At 46.2% G+C, this 14,753-nt stretch overlaps 1 protein-coding gene across 6 annotated transcripts in view; it reads left to right on the forward strand.

Annotated features, from left to right (window-relative positions):
• Window positions 1-222: 222 nt before the first annotated feature.
• Window positions 223-14,753, forward strand: part of RAB3IL1 (RAB3A interacting protein like 1) — a 30,414-nt gene continuing 15,883 nt past the window's right edge. For 2 of the 6 annotated variants that reach the window (XM_028736747.2, XM_028736757.2), the window contains exons 1-2: window positions 227-529; window positions 13,641-13,890. In XM_028736747.2, coding sequence (XP_028592580.1) covers window positions 519-529; window positions 13,641-13,890 — 261 coding nt within the window. In that variant the 5' untranslated portion in view covers window positions 227-518. Of the gene's footprint in view, window positions 530-13,640; window positions 13,891-14,753 lie in introns of all 6 variants that reach the window. The other 4 variants (XM_028736773.2, XM_028736784.2, XM_077932365.1 and 1 more) reach the window with 3 other exon arrangements.

A 14,753-nucleotide genomic window follows, 5' to 3' on the forward strand; every position in this document is an offset into this window, starting at 1 on the left:
AAGCTGGCAGCTGGCGTGGAAAGAAGGAATTGGGGGTTGTGCAGAGAGTCACGCCGGCCCCGTCACTCGAATGAAACGCAGAGGAGGCCCACGCGAAGGGAGGGGCAGCCCGCGCTCGGGCGCCGCGCAGAACCCGAGTGAATGGATGGGGGGGGTGTTGTGGGGGGCGGTCACGTGACTCGCCGGCGAACTGAATGTGCACGTGCATCTTGGCGCTGTGGAAGTGGGGGGGGGGCGAGGAGGAGAGCCTCCCGAGAGGTCACGTGACCCCTCGAGCCGAATGACTCCCCACCCCGCCCTGCAGAGACGCGCCGGCGAGCAGCTGCCTGGAAGGGCTTCTCCGCCACTGCAGCAGCGGAGCTGGCAGGGAAGGAGCGCAGGCAGAGGCGGATCGATCGCCGTCTCCCCGAGACTTCCATGGCTGCGCCCGCCTCCCCTGCCTCCTCCTCCTCCTCCTCCTCGTGAGCCTCTTTCTCTCTCTCTCCGGGCCACGTCCTTGGAAGCGCAGCGGAGGCAGCATGTGGAGAGGGTAGGTGGGGAGCCCTCCTGCGGGGACCCGTTTCCAGCCGGGATGCGGAGGCAGGGAGAGGCGGCCCTGGCACTTTCCCTGGCCTTTTGTCCTCTGTCTCTTTCAGCTGCACCTCGGGGAGGGAATGCGCCGCTTGCTTTTGCAGCCCGGTCTTGCTTCTCCTGGGAAGGGAAGGAGCGGCGCGAGGCAGCGGGGGAAAGTGGCGGGATCCGGGAGGGAGAGAGAGAGAGAGAGAGACGGGGTCCCGAGCGCTGGCGCCGCCGCCAGAGGGAAGACGCGTCTGTCTGGGCGGGCGGCGAGGTGACTCCCTGGACCTTCCGGGTGCCGTCGAGGCTCTGCGCGGCCTCCCTCCCGCTCGCCTTCCCCCGTTGCGGGCGCAAACTTTCTCCCGGACGCTCGGGATGCCGCTGCCCGAAACGAGGCAATGCCGTTGGGTGAGGGTTGTCGTCTAGTTCCCGCAACGTCGGAGAGCGTTAATAACCCTTTCTCCAGAGGTTTTAGCGTCCAAACTCCGTTTTAAAAACCCAGCCTTCCCGCCAACCCTGCAAGGTAGGCTACTGCCACCCCCATTTTACAGACAGGGGCTCCCGTTTACTTTGCATGCAATGCGGTCCCGCAGCTAGTTTGGGAAGTGGTGTAGGCAGGACACAAGCCGCAAATCATTTCGGTTCCTACATGCCCCACCCCATAAAAAAACAAAACAATCCAGCTTCAAACCGAATTGAGAAAAACAAACGACCTGGCCGCATTTTAAGCAGGTAGTGTGTACACAGCCAAGGGAGAAAGGACTGTCCCAGGTGGAACCTTGACTGACCTGTACTTGGAATAACTTCATGTTTTGCCACTAAGGGCAGATATACAGGGCAGAGGATGGGTTTAAGATGCAGGGCAGCGCAGTTAGCTTGTGCGTTAGGAAGATGTTTCTTATGAGCCTCCAGTTTGATGAAATTCCTAGTTAGATGTGCTACCAATTTTCCCCTGAGGGCATTTCCACTCATTTAAGCATTAAAACCAATCCACACTGTGAAGAGAAAGCCTAAATTGGCTGGGATATACGTTGGATTCCTCTTTTGTGTTTTCTCATAAATTCACAAAGATGGAAAGCAGAACAACTGGAGCATCTTAGAGGGTCAAAATCACTTTTTAAGTGCCAGTGTGTAGCAATAGTCTCAGTCCCCAGGTTCTTATTGGAATTCTTAGGGGCTTCTGTTCAAGAGCAGTTTGGTACTCTCATGGTGTTTGGCTTGAGAGGAGGACCATGAGTTTTACAGTACACAGTAAGCTGTTTGCTCCTGGGAAGAAACAGCTTTGGCACTCTCATGCCCTCATGCTCAGGATTGCAAAGGGAGGCTTAAAGTAAGTGATTTTGCTTCTAGGAAGGAAATGGAAAATTCTAACTATCCAGTTCTTCATCTTTGGATGCCAGTGGCTTGTCTGATCGCTGCTGATGAATAGGGGACAGTGACCTCAGGTTTGCTGCAGAAATATTAGCCACAGAGAAGGGAATTGCATCCCCCACCCCCATGCTGAAAAGTTTTCTGGTTGGCAAAACGAGATAAATGAGGCACATCAAAACCCTGCAGTGACCTTGGTTTAATTGTTGACATGCTGTCAAAGTCTCTAGGACATCAGAGATGCTGCCTGCATCATGTGACAACCAGATACTGTGGGCTCTCGCAGCAAGGCTTATTTGAGGAATTCTGTGCAAGGGGATCCAGTCTGAAGCAGTGGCTATTAAGAAGCATGGTAATTTCAAACTTTTGGGTACATTTGTTGCAAAGTGTGCACATTTTACCTGTGCCTGAAAAAAATCATGCGGGTTTACATCAAAATTTGTCTAAGCATCCATCCATCCATCCATTCTGGCTTTAGTTAAGGATGTCAGAGGAGGGTAGAGAAACTCTGGCCTGTGCCTTTCTTTCTTGCAACCTCCCCTGCACAACAATTATGCTTAAAAAGCAGGTTCCATAGTTGTCAATGGGAGCTGACTTTTAAGCCTATTTGCTGCAGGGGGTGATTTTCGCTGTATGTCTCATAGGTGAGGAGGGAAGAGTTAACCTTTTGTTCCTGCATGTTGTGATTCTCTCCCCCCCCCCCCCATTTTTGTTCACCCCTGCTGCACAGCAATTAGGCTAGGAAAGAAACAGCTTTGCACTGGTGCAGAAGATTCCTATTTTTGTTCTAAGCTTTAGAATCAAATTGGGGGGTGTATATAACATCTGCGCAAGACAGGCTCTTGATCTGTAAAAGCAGAAGTTTGAGGAATAACATGATTTGCTGATTAAAGTACAGCAGTGAGCCCCCAAAAACAAACCTGTCAGCATTGTTCCCGTACTAATAGTTGGTGCTACTGTAGTACAATCCTGTATTCAGAGGGCCGTAGTGAAACTTTATCAATTTGTATAGCAAACCTTATGATGCTGTATAGTTTTCCAGATACTAACTACCTCTCCACATTAGTAAAAGAAGGCAAGACTTTGTACAGTGAAACATAGATGGCATCTATTCTGGACTGCAAGGATTAATAGAATGGCAAAGAGCAGGCTTATCCTTGCATCGGCAAGGGAATATTTTTCTTCTCTTGGTGACAGAGCATATTCCTAGCAGATTTGGGAGTGGATGATGAGAATCATTGGGACATGCTCTGATGTGTGTGTTCCCTGCAGAATTGTGCTGAAAGTGTCCCACAGGCTTTTCGTACAGGAAGCAGCCCTGTCTGATCAGTTCTGCAGGAAACCGCCAGGGCCTCCTGTTAAAAATGCAGATCTTGCACGTTTACACCCACCCTGCTTCATTTTGGCAGAATCTGACTTAATACTTCCCATTGTGAAGACACTTGATGATATGCATTGGGCTCCTGAACTAGATTTGCAGGATGAAGTCCACATCCAGCTTAGGGTTGCTACCTGAAGGGCTCCCAAACAGAGACTGCATTTGTGAAACAATTAAGAGAACAATGTTATTACTTGTGTCAGAACATTGACAACACTTCTGTCCTTTTAAACAATGTAGCAGATGTAATACACTTAGGGAGAATCGTCTTCAAAGGGAAGATACTATATCTATATCGTACTATATCTTCAAACTTAATCAGGGACAGTTCATTGAGATAAGAGAAGGGGGCAATTCTAATCCTGTCTAACAGTAGCCACAGCATAGTGTGTGTGAATCTGTGTCCTCGTCTTGATTTCCATAGCTTCCAATTGGTCAGCCAATTCAAACAATGTGTGATAAACAAGTGGGGCAGAAATAGGAGTAAAATGACAAGCTGCCATCCATGGGCATTTATCTGGAGATATGACACATGTTGCATGGTGGGTTTGCAGATGAGAGGCAGCACAGCAGGATGGAAAAGATATAATAATAATAATAATAATAATAATAATAATAATAATAATAATAAAAAATTTATTTGTATCCCACCCTCCTTGGCCGAGGCCAGGCTCAGAGCGGCTGGCTAGCATCATAAAAACAACACAAAAGATGGGGATAGGCTTGAAGGAAGATGGGGGGAATCATCAGAAAGGGAAGAGAAGAAGCGAAAACTTGTTCCTGAAAGAATAAGAACACTGCTTGAAAGTATTGCTGGGGCTGCTCCTTTTGTATATAAAGAGCCATTTACTCCCATGTGCAGTGGTGAGCTGGGAAAGCTGCTCATAAAGTTTGCACTGGGTTCTCATACATATGTTACAGGATAAAATCATCTTCAGCTTTCCACCTTAACCTGAATGAGAGTCCACAACTTTGGGTTTTATGAGCACCTGAGGAAAGTCTGTCTTTAGAAGACGCTTGCAATGAGGGAAATGCTTTCTTGCTCCCGCCTTTCTTGAGTTTGTTAGAAAGTGTTCCTTCCAAAATAAAAACTCATCATTTGCACGTTTTGTGAAGCAGCACCTGAATTCTATTTGAGAGAACAGACATGTTGCTGCCAACAACTCTTGGAGGGGGACAGGAGGAGAAGGAGAGAGCAGCCACTTTCTACCATTTAAAAGCAACTCTAAAGTATTCCCAGAGAGCTGGCAGTGGACTTCATGTGGGGTGAGAAGAAAGGCTTTTGATATGCAGTACCCCTTTCCTAGCTTTGCTGTAGGAAATGCTTTGGACCTTAGCTATTTTGTTCAGCTGGCAGTTTCCTTCGCTGGAAAACTGTTGCTGACTGAAGCCCTTTCAAACTAGGCTAGCCCAATTATGTTGTGCTTCGCCTTGCTTCTTTTTGTGAATAATGTTTTTGTACTTTTGTATCTTTAAAGGGTGTATGTCAAACGTGAATCAAGTTTAAAAGTGCTTTGTTGCCCATTTGGCAAAAAGGCCCTTTAAAATAGCCCCTGGGTTCACAATAAAATGATGTATGGAAGGAAAGCAGCAGTCATTCTTGGCAGTTTGAGCCAGGAATTAGGAATCTACTTCGTAGAGCAGGGGTGAGGGAACTTCTGGGCTGTGGATAGACTCTGACTGCCCATCAGCCTCCAGCCAGTGTGGCTAATGGTCAGGGGATGGTGGGAATTGTAGTCCAGCAAGAAGATCAAACCTATCCATTCTGAAGGAAATCAGCCCTGAGTGCTCACTGGAAGGGCAGATCCTGAAGCTTAGGCTCCAATACTTTGGCCACCTCATGAGAAAAGAAGACTCCCTGGAAAAGACCCTGATGTTGGGAAAGATTGAGGGTACAAGGAGAAAGGGGACGACAGAGGATGAGATGGTTGGACAGTGTTCTCGAAGCTACCAGCATGAGTTTGACTAAACTGTGGGAGGCAGTGGAAGACAGGAGTGCCTGGCGTGCTCTGGTCCATGGGGTCACGAAGAGTCAGACACGACTAAGCGACTAAATAACAAAACATTAGGAGAGCCATGGGCTCCCCATCCCTGGAGTAGGGAATTGCTGCCGCATGAGGCACAAGGCTGAAACATAGGTGTACCCAACCTACAACACTGGTAGGAGGAACAGAAATAAGGCAGAATGCCCTATAGGGCATTTGAACTTGAACCTGGGATTCCTAGGCATATCATCCAACCTTACTGTGGACTAGCTGCATGATTTTGGCCATGTTTCATTGCAAACTCTGTTGTTCCATCCTAAAACTGGAATAATGATTACCTCAAGGGTGTTTACAAAAGGGATAATGCTTTTCTTTATTTTAGCATTGGGTTTGTTGACTGAGCATGTCTGGTATCTGGGAGCCACATTTTTCTGCTGGTTCTTCTCTAGTTGTCCAGAGGGCAAGACAAGGGTGTACCAGAATCATGTGGCGTCATCCAAATTGGGGACTATTGTAGGAAGAAACCATTGCCATGCTTCATTGGTGCCTTTCCCCTCACTTCTGTTTTTGTTTGCCTTTAACGCAGTAGCATTAGACAGCCTGGATGAAACCTGCCTGGATGAAGGCAATATTGCAGGGATTTTAGAACAAAGGATAATTAGGTGCCTGACCCAATTTATCAGCATTGCCTCCTTCCTCCTCAGCCCCCACAACTCAGCATGCTCCATTCAGAAGGATCCTCAGAAGGGCTGGCAGAGGAGGAAGGAACATAAAAATAACATTTTGCCGAGCACTCTGCTTCTTCCGGCACTTCTTTGGAATCCAAGTCATCAAGTTTACTGAAAGATGTTTTAAAGTTTTTATTGTTCTATCTCTTGCTGTTTGCTGCCCTGGGCTCCTTTGGGGGGGGGGGAGTGTGGGATGAAAATGAATGAATTAATAACCCCATAAGGGAAGTTTGGGGGGCAACAGTTGGCAAGCTACCTTTGCTCCTTGCTCTTTGGCACCATCATGCCTTGTTTCCACAGAGTTATACTCTTGCCAATTTTGCCATACACGTTCTAAATTGGAATAATCTCGGTTCTTTTAGTTTTCAGTTAAGATAGCATCCTGTGAATCCATACATTCCAATAAAAAGTTGTGTGTTACATCTATATTTTGAAATATCCCAGTTGTTGATCAGGGTTAAACCTAGTGTGGGGATAAGACTGGCCTAGTTTTCACTAAACTGGTAAACCAGAGTTTAGTCCAGGGGTCGGCAACCCGCGGCTCCGGAGCCGCATGTGGCTCTTTTACACCTTTGCCGCGGCTCCAGGGCGGATACTAGCGAGGGGAGGAGGCACATTGTGCGCCCCGACACTCCCCACTGTGGCTGTGTACTGGCTGTGACGTCGCATGGGGGCAGTGTGTGCGTTAGTCACGCACCGTCCCGACGTCACCTTCCCGCCCGCCCGCTACATTGTAAGGGGCATGTACGCTGGTCACTGCATTGAAAGGGGGCATGTACGCTGGTCACTGTTTTGAAGGGGAGTGAAGAACACACACACAAAAAAAGGTAACTTGTTAATTTAACGTTTATTTCTATGAGGAGGAGTAATTCTGAGGGGTCAAACAAAGAAATAATAAAAAAGTGACAAAAAAGTTATTTTTATAATGTCGAGTTTTGCGGCTCCCAGTTTTTTTTTCTTCGGAAATGGGTCCAAGTGGCTCTTTTTGTCTTAAAGGTTGCAGACCCCTGGTTTAGTCTATACCACTTCAGATTACAGTTAGGTAATTGCACGATCAAGTGCTCCTTCATACAAAAAAGTCCCCAGAATATAGAAAACTAGATGTAAGGGAGAAGGTTGGACTAGAATCTCTCTTTTCAACATACAGTTTTCTACATGCAAGCAATTTGAACCCCCATCTACAGGTTGGTTCAAGATGGTTCAGAGCAGTTTTATTTGTTCACTAAGAGTTAGATATTTGCACCCTAATTCTGCTGCTGTGTAAAAGTTAGTGCCTCATTGGTAGTTTCCAGATTACTTGTTTGTTGAGCATCTGCCCTGATTTATTTGCAAAGTTTTCAGGGAGGTTAGATGAACTTAGCTATTTATTAAACATTGATTCCGATTTGTTTGCAGGGAGGTTAGATGACATTGTGTCAAACAGGTGTTACCCCACACTTTCCAGTGCATTTCATGGTCAATAAGCTTATTGCAAAAGGCCCAGATTTTTAAGGAAATGGTTTTGTTGTGCAAGAGCACCAAATGCACTTTTAAGTGTGCAACCTATAATTGCTGGTATGTGATTGAATCCCACCTAAAGATAGTGACTGTCTCAATGTGCCCCATGAATATTCCCCTTGTGCCTGATCCAAAGTATACTTTCCAAATATGTGGCTTTTCTCTGCGTCAGCATTCATCCTTCACTGTTTCTAACAGACTTGCACTTTTTTTTTAACCATTCTCCCCACATACTTCCCCTTTTTTAACCTGATGTTTTCAGCAGTTCCTGGTTTATTTGATTTGCAGGGTGAGAGAGAGAAAAGAAGAGAAGGAATGAACTTGTTGCCACTGCTCAGTTATTATCCCCACTCCCTCATTTTTAGCTCTGCTTTGCAGATGCATGCCAAAGCAGAATTGTCCAAATGTGAACTTGAGATGGAAGACTTAGAACAGGGGTCAGCAAACTTTGCTACCAGCAGGCTGGCTCACTGTCCCTCAAATCTTCTGGTGGGCTGGACCACACACACACACACGCATGCTCGTGTGCACACACATACCGGCGGAGGGCAGCTTTTCTCTCTCCCCTAGCCTCTCCCCCTCCCCCTGCTTTCTTAACTCCTCTGGTTAGCCGGCGGCAGCTGAGAGCCGGTGGTGGTGGTGGTACCTCTCGTTTCTGGTCCATGGCTGCAACGCTGGCCAATCCAAAGCCTCGCTGCCCGCATGCTGAGGAAACCTGGCGCGGCTTCAGATTGGCCAGCGTCGCCGCCCGCCCTGGCTTCGGATTGGCTGTGGGAGCTTCTTGGAGCCAATCCGAAGCCGCCTGCTCACCCATCATGGAAGTCATTCCCCACGCGGCAAGGCGCTGCCACGCCAGTTTAGCATGGGGCCTTATCCGGCCCACGGACCTTAGTTTGCCGACCCCTGACTTAGAAAGTGCATGAGATGAGACACAGGTTGAAGCAGGGAACAAAGTCTGTTAGGATTGGGGGAGGGTGCAGAGAGACCTTACCTGCCTTTTGAAAGCTGCAGTTCGAAAGTGCTATTTTTTGTAATATGAAGATCTGCAATTCTGCTTCAAAATTTATCAACTTGGCTGTAAATAAGAGAGATGGGCTAGGCTAGCTGCTCAAGACTTCTGCTTTCTTCATGCAGACCAAGGTTTCCCATTTCTGCAAAGGAAATGGGGCCAGCCTAAATGAATCGTGACTTTCCTCATAAGCTTAAGGAATTGAAGGAATTATCTTTATCCTAAACTTTCATCCTTAAAACTTTTATTACTTTGTTTTCTTGTAGATTCCTATTCATCACATGTTCCCAGTGTAGATCTTGTTCCTGATGTAGATCTTCACTCACCCTTTTTCCTGATATAAATCTTTTATTCCCACCCCTCCCCTTCTGATGTAGATCTTTAACCCCCCACCCTTGGGTCCTGATGTAGATCTTCACTCATCCCTTCTTCCCTGGCAGGGCCCCTTTGAAGATATTCTGTTCCAAACTCTAGTTACAAATCCTTGTTATCTTGGGTTAAAATTTGTGCCAATGTACCCGTTAAGAGCCTTTAAGGTGGAGAGAGGGATTTGCTTCAGGACACAGAGGCAGCACTGGATCTTTTACAGAGGGAGCTCCTGGTCTTTTAATCACAATTGATTGGCACTGTTAAGAGTGTGCCAAGATATTGATACGTGGGGCTAATATCCATCTGTGTTCCTTGTATCTTTTTGTTTTTGTAATGGCTCATAAGTGTTGAGGCTAAATTTCTGGATGCCTTCCATCACTTCTCCTACTCATGCTGCTTGGCTGCCCAGTGTGCTATTTTACTTGGAATCAAAATTGGAATTGTAAGAGGAAGAGCTGCCAGATTAAATATCATATTCCTTTCTGCAGAACTGGTTCCCTGTTGATTGTTCTTTCTGTTAATCTTAAAATACAATTGCCATTGCTCAGCCTCTCTCTTTGGTGCATCTCAGCTCACCCAGATCCATCTCTTGTCTTCTAAGGTGCCTGTTTCTTCACTTCTTTCTAAAGAAGCAACACCTGCTTTGATATGTCAGAGTTGATGCACCAGCACCTGTTAAAAATGTAGGTCGCATGACTCTGAACTGGCAAATTTAAAGATTTATCTGATCTGGGTATGAGATACTTTGAGATCACATAGTTGGTTATATCAATTGCACGTCCTTTCCCCCTCCAGACCTCTTTTTCAGGGTCTGATCTAATAAGATATTGACTATAATTCAACAAAAGCACAGCCTGCATTTTCTTATCATTGCTTTTTGAATGATTTCTATCCCATTGTCAACCCACATGGCTATCTGAATAGCAGCCATGACCATGATAGTCTCTTCTACTCTCCAAACTCTTCCCTGGAGAGGTTTCTTCCTAGTCGAAAGGCTTCACAATAAGTGTATTGCTCTTAATTATTTATGCTTGGGGAATTCTTTTTTAAAAAGAAACCTTCAAATGGCTTTGCAAAATCTCTGGTGTTTGCCTCTGTAGTCATCCTGTGAAATATACTATTATTATTTCCATTTTGTTGGTGGAAATTTGAAGCAGAAAGAGAGGTTTGGTATCTAGGGCCAAGGTAGAATTTCATTCCACCCCTGTAGCCATCTTGCTGTCTCTGGGATCAAATTTTGGCTTCTTCCACATATGCACAAAAGATATTTCTTGCTACGTGAGATTAACACACACACACACACACACACACACACACACTGAAATTAGCACCTCTGTTTGCAAGCTGATAGCAGCAAGAGTTCTTCTAAGACTGAACTCCCATGCAGGATGCAAGTACTGTTGCAGGAAGGGACACTTTATTCTGAGTGAATATGCACATTTACTTGGCCGCCTTTATCTAGTCCTTGCAAACCTGGCAAAGGCCATGTCTTCATTATCTGCTTCTGCACCCCCTTCTCCTAAACAGCACATATATTCTGTTTTGTTTTTTTTAAAAGTAGGATCCAACTCCTAGACTTTACCAAGCTATTTGTGTCTCTTCCCCATATGCCATTTCTACCTACTTACGGTGATTTTTATTTGTGTGTGTCTTATTTTTTTGTCCTTCAACTCATTTCCCCCCCCAAAGCCCAAGGACATACCTTCTAAATTTAGTACAGCATCGTTCTCACAATCAGCAGATGGGATGACAAATGTTTGATTGAACTGTACCACTTCAAATTACAACTGGGAGTTCATAGGACTGAATACTCCTCCACATATATTCCCTGTAGTAATAAGAGCTCCCGCTTTCATTGCGAAGTGGTTAAAGCTCAGGCACAGACTTCTTATCCCATCTGGTGTAGTCCCCCCAACTGAGGATTAGCTCCAAAGGACTGAGAATTACTTTTAGAGATCTGACTATACCAACAATTCAGAAGTGTCTACCTTCAGTATCTTCCTTCCACAGACTGCCTCTGGCTTTTGTGTGCTATCCCACTGAGATAACCAGGACTGTCCTACCCACTGGAGAAAATGGGGGCATTTCTCCCAGGCAGGGATGGGGAATCTGTGGCCCTTCAGATAACATTGGACAGCAACTCCCATCATTTCTGACCATTGGCCATGCTGGCTGGGGCTGATGAGAGCTGGAGTCTAGACATATTTGGGGGAGCCACAGGCATTAGACTAAGCAAACCCGAATGTTGTCCCTTAATTCACTTGCAGCTTGATTGCTTGCCCATTGTTTCTTCTTTTCTCCCCAACAAAAACAATGTTAGAAAGCTATCTTTTATTCCCTAGAAAGGAGGAGTAGATGCAACATGTTGGATGGACCTTCCAAGATTTATTCGTAAACTTTTGGCACTCGTTTGGAACTGCAAACTCTTCAGAATTTGGATCATTTCCAGCTTTAAAGAGAGTATTGGAAACTCTTAGGGAAACACCCATCCTGTCTTGTATGTGTGTTTGTGTGCTCAGCTTCTCTCCCTTTCTCTCCCCCACTCCCCACCATGCACACATCTACATTTATGGAACATAGGAATCTTCCTTACATCAAGTCAGAACATTGGTCCCTCTTTCTCAGTCTACCCAGGCTGGCAGCAGCATTCCAAGGCTTCAGGCAGAGATCTTTCCTAGCCCTGTCTGCATATGCCAGGGATTGATCCTGGGATCTTCTGAAACGTGTTCGTGTACTCTGCCATTTCACCCTGACCTTTCCTTGGAAGTTCTCTGCACTATTCTGATCTGGGCAACAAAGCGGGAAGGAAGCAGTGTTCTGTGATGTCGTAAGGCTCAAAAGCTTGTTAACAGACACTGGCTCGCCAGTAGTTCACAGGGTAAGGAAATAATGCAGCAGTCTGACCTAGAGGCCCCTCTGTAGCCAGGTGTGCAGGCATTCGGAGCATGCAGGCTCCTGCAGAACAACATCTGGAATCCCTAATGGAATTTGGCTCCTGAATAGCTTTTGTAGATGTTCACCTTTTTGATGCAATGAGCATGACTATGCACTTTGTACCTTTCAAAAAAAAGTGCAAAAATACAATTCCATTGGAGTTCAAAGCAATAATGCATTCATTGGGGACTCCCCTAGAACTGATGAGAAAAACATAACCCTCCCTCTCCACTTACCTGCAGTCCATGAGAAATTGACTTCAATGAAAGTAATAAGCATATTACAAACCTACACCAGAAAGGTACAAAATCAAGCGCTGGTAAAAAAAGGGGAAATGGCAATTAGTGGAAATTGTCAGAAATTAAAAACAAAACAAAAACAAATTCTCAATCAAATATAAGTCAGTATAGAGTAGATAGGCAAAGCCAAAGGTTCACACATTCCAAATTCTAACATAATGGGATGCTGGATATTGATTGTCTTCTCTTGTATCAACGTAAGCCAATACCAAGTCGGAATCAATTTGTTGGATTTTGAGGTACCGCAAAGTGTTGTCAACTTAGGTGTCAACTTCTTCTTAAATGTTAAGTGCCACACCTTGTGAAACTGGTAGCCCCGCATTGCACCCAGTAAGTCCTTCCTGCGTTTTGCCGGGGTTCTTTGTTGTGGACACTTGACAGCAGCATCTCTCCAGAGTATAAGGCAGGTGTCTTCCCTCTCGTCGGCTAACCTGATCCATTTATTTGGAGGTAGCAGGGATTGAACCTGCATGAAGAAGTGGTACTGTAGTACACAGCTATGGTCCCTCCTCCAGGGCTGGCTGCGGGTGTGTGCGTAGACCTCCTTATGCACAGGAGCACATTCATGAAATGTTAGGTTAGTGGCTACTGGCAAACATAAGCATTACAAACATAAGCATTTTGAAAAAGAAAGAAAGAAAGAAAGAAAGAAAGAAAGAAAGAACTATGTGTGACAAATGGAAGACAAGAGCATTTCCATATCGTTGAAAACTGTCTGCATGAAGCGCACTTCTTCTCTGTGTATGTGTGTCTGTGTGTGTGCATGGAGGAAGGCGAGAGCAAGTGCTCCTAGCCTGCTTTATAGCCGAGAAAAATGTGTGAACGCAAGAAGTGTGTCTGCAGAAAACTCAGGGATGCAAGAGGGTGCTCATCGAGGGAAGGGCTTCTTTGACCTACACCACTTTCCATTTCTAGTTGACCTTTTGCCCTGTCTGTGCCTGTATAGTCACTTGCAATCCACTTTTTTCAACAACACAATAATAACTTCCTAACTCTCCCCCAATTTTGGATTGTGTGCTGTGTATGTGTCAGATTTTGTTGTGAGTGAGGAAATCCGTACAAGTTCAGTTCAACTTTGATGCAACATTAAGATTCCTTGAGCAGAGGGTTTGCATTCTTTTCTCTTTATTTTGCAGGGGTGTGGGGGTGTGCTCTGTCTAGGCTTATTCTCAGCCTGCTTTGTGTCCTAGATAAGATGACAAGAGACAGCTTCCTTGAGGGACATCAGTAAAATGGACTCTCCTTCTGATGAGAGGACCGTTTCCACTTGGCACAAGACACTGGTAGAAGAGGGACACCTTAGGAGAAAAGGGAATCTTTCCCTTGCATCTTGACCTGCTTAGTACCTGTTTTGTCATCTCTGAGCACATCTCTCTCTCTCTCTCTCTCGGCAGGGGGCCACTCCTGTGTTTCCCATTTCCCAGTCTTTGTGTCTTGTGGTGGGGGAATGGGAGCATATCTTCCATGTGCTGAGAGCCCTTTTTAGCCACCCAAAGCTCACTGGTCTCTTTCCAACAGCCAGGCCCAGTTTGAGGAGACCCGGCAGCATCTCCAGAAGCAGCCAGTGTTGGGACAATGGAAGCCCCTTGCACCAAGCAACAGGGGCCAGGAGCTGCAGCAGCCAGAGCCTTCTGCCAAGGACTCGGCAGGTGGGGATGAGAACCAGTCCGTGGCGCAACTCAACGTCTCCCGCTTGCGCAGCTCCTCTGTGGAGATCCGTGAGAAGGGATCTGAATTCCTGAAAGAAGAGCTCCACAGAGCTCAGAAGGTAAGAGGTTTGGTCAAGATGGGAGAACAGGAAGGCCATCTCCAATGCCATGGTAAGCTCCAAACATATATTGGTCAGCACAAGCCACAGGCACAGGGCAGTGCCTTCTGCTGAGTCAGACTTTGGGTCCATGTAGCTCAGTGTAGTTCACACTGACTGGCAGCAGCTCCTGGGGCTTCTTCCTTTCCCAGAGATGCAAGGGGTTGAACCAGGGACCTTTTCAGTGCAGAGCAGATGCTCTGCAATTGAGCTGTGGCCCATCCCCACATATCTGTGACTATGTGAAGCTGCTTCTGCATTGCTCACTAAGGGGCATTCTGGGTCTCTTATTAGCATGCAGTGGGAAGCTGCTCTAAGGAACAATTGACATTTTGGGTTGTATCCAGTGGTGTCTGTGCATGAGTGGAATGAATGCTGATGCAATAGGACTTCACCTTCACCTCCTCCCCACTGCACATGCAGGGAGTGTAGGGGGCTGAGTGGGGGGAGGAAATGAAGGAGAAATCTTGTTGAGTGAGTGGAACGCGGCTTGCACAGTGTTGGGTTCACTCCACAGTAAGGCTAACCTGCTTGCCTTCTGTATTGATTCTGTTCTGTCAAAAGCAGGCTCATGCTGCTTTGTGAGTAAGACAGATGCTGAGTGGGCAAAACACCAGAATCCAATTGCAGAAAAAGAGCGTCTGCCTTTATCTCTCAGTCTCAATTAAAGATGCCACTGCATAATGTGTGGTTTGCATTATAAATGCATGTGTGCACCTTCAAGCATTATAGGAATACATTTTATGTTTCTGGTCATTCATGGTGGCCTGATACCTTGGACTTGTGCACATTGCTTATCCTTTTTCATGCTGTTCTTCCAGTTA

Source organism: Podarcis muralis, chromosome 1 (assembly GCF_964188315.1).
Source record: "Podarcis muralis chromosome 1, rPodMur119.hap1.1, whole genome shotgun sequence".
Taxonomy (NCBI): Eukaryota; Metazoa; Chordata; class Lepidosauria; order Squamata; family Lacertidae; genus Podarcis; species Podarcis muralis.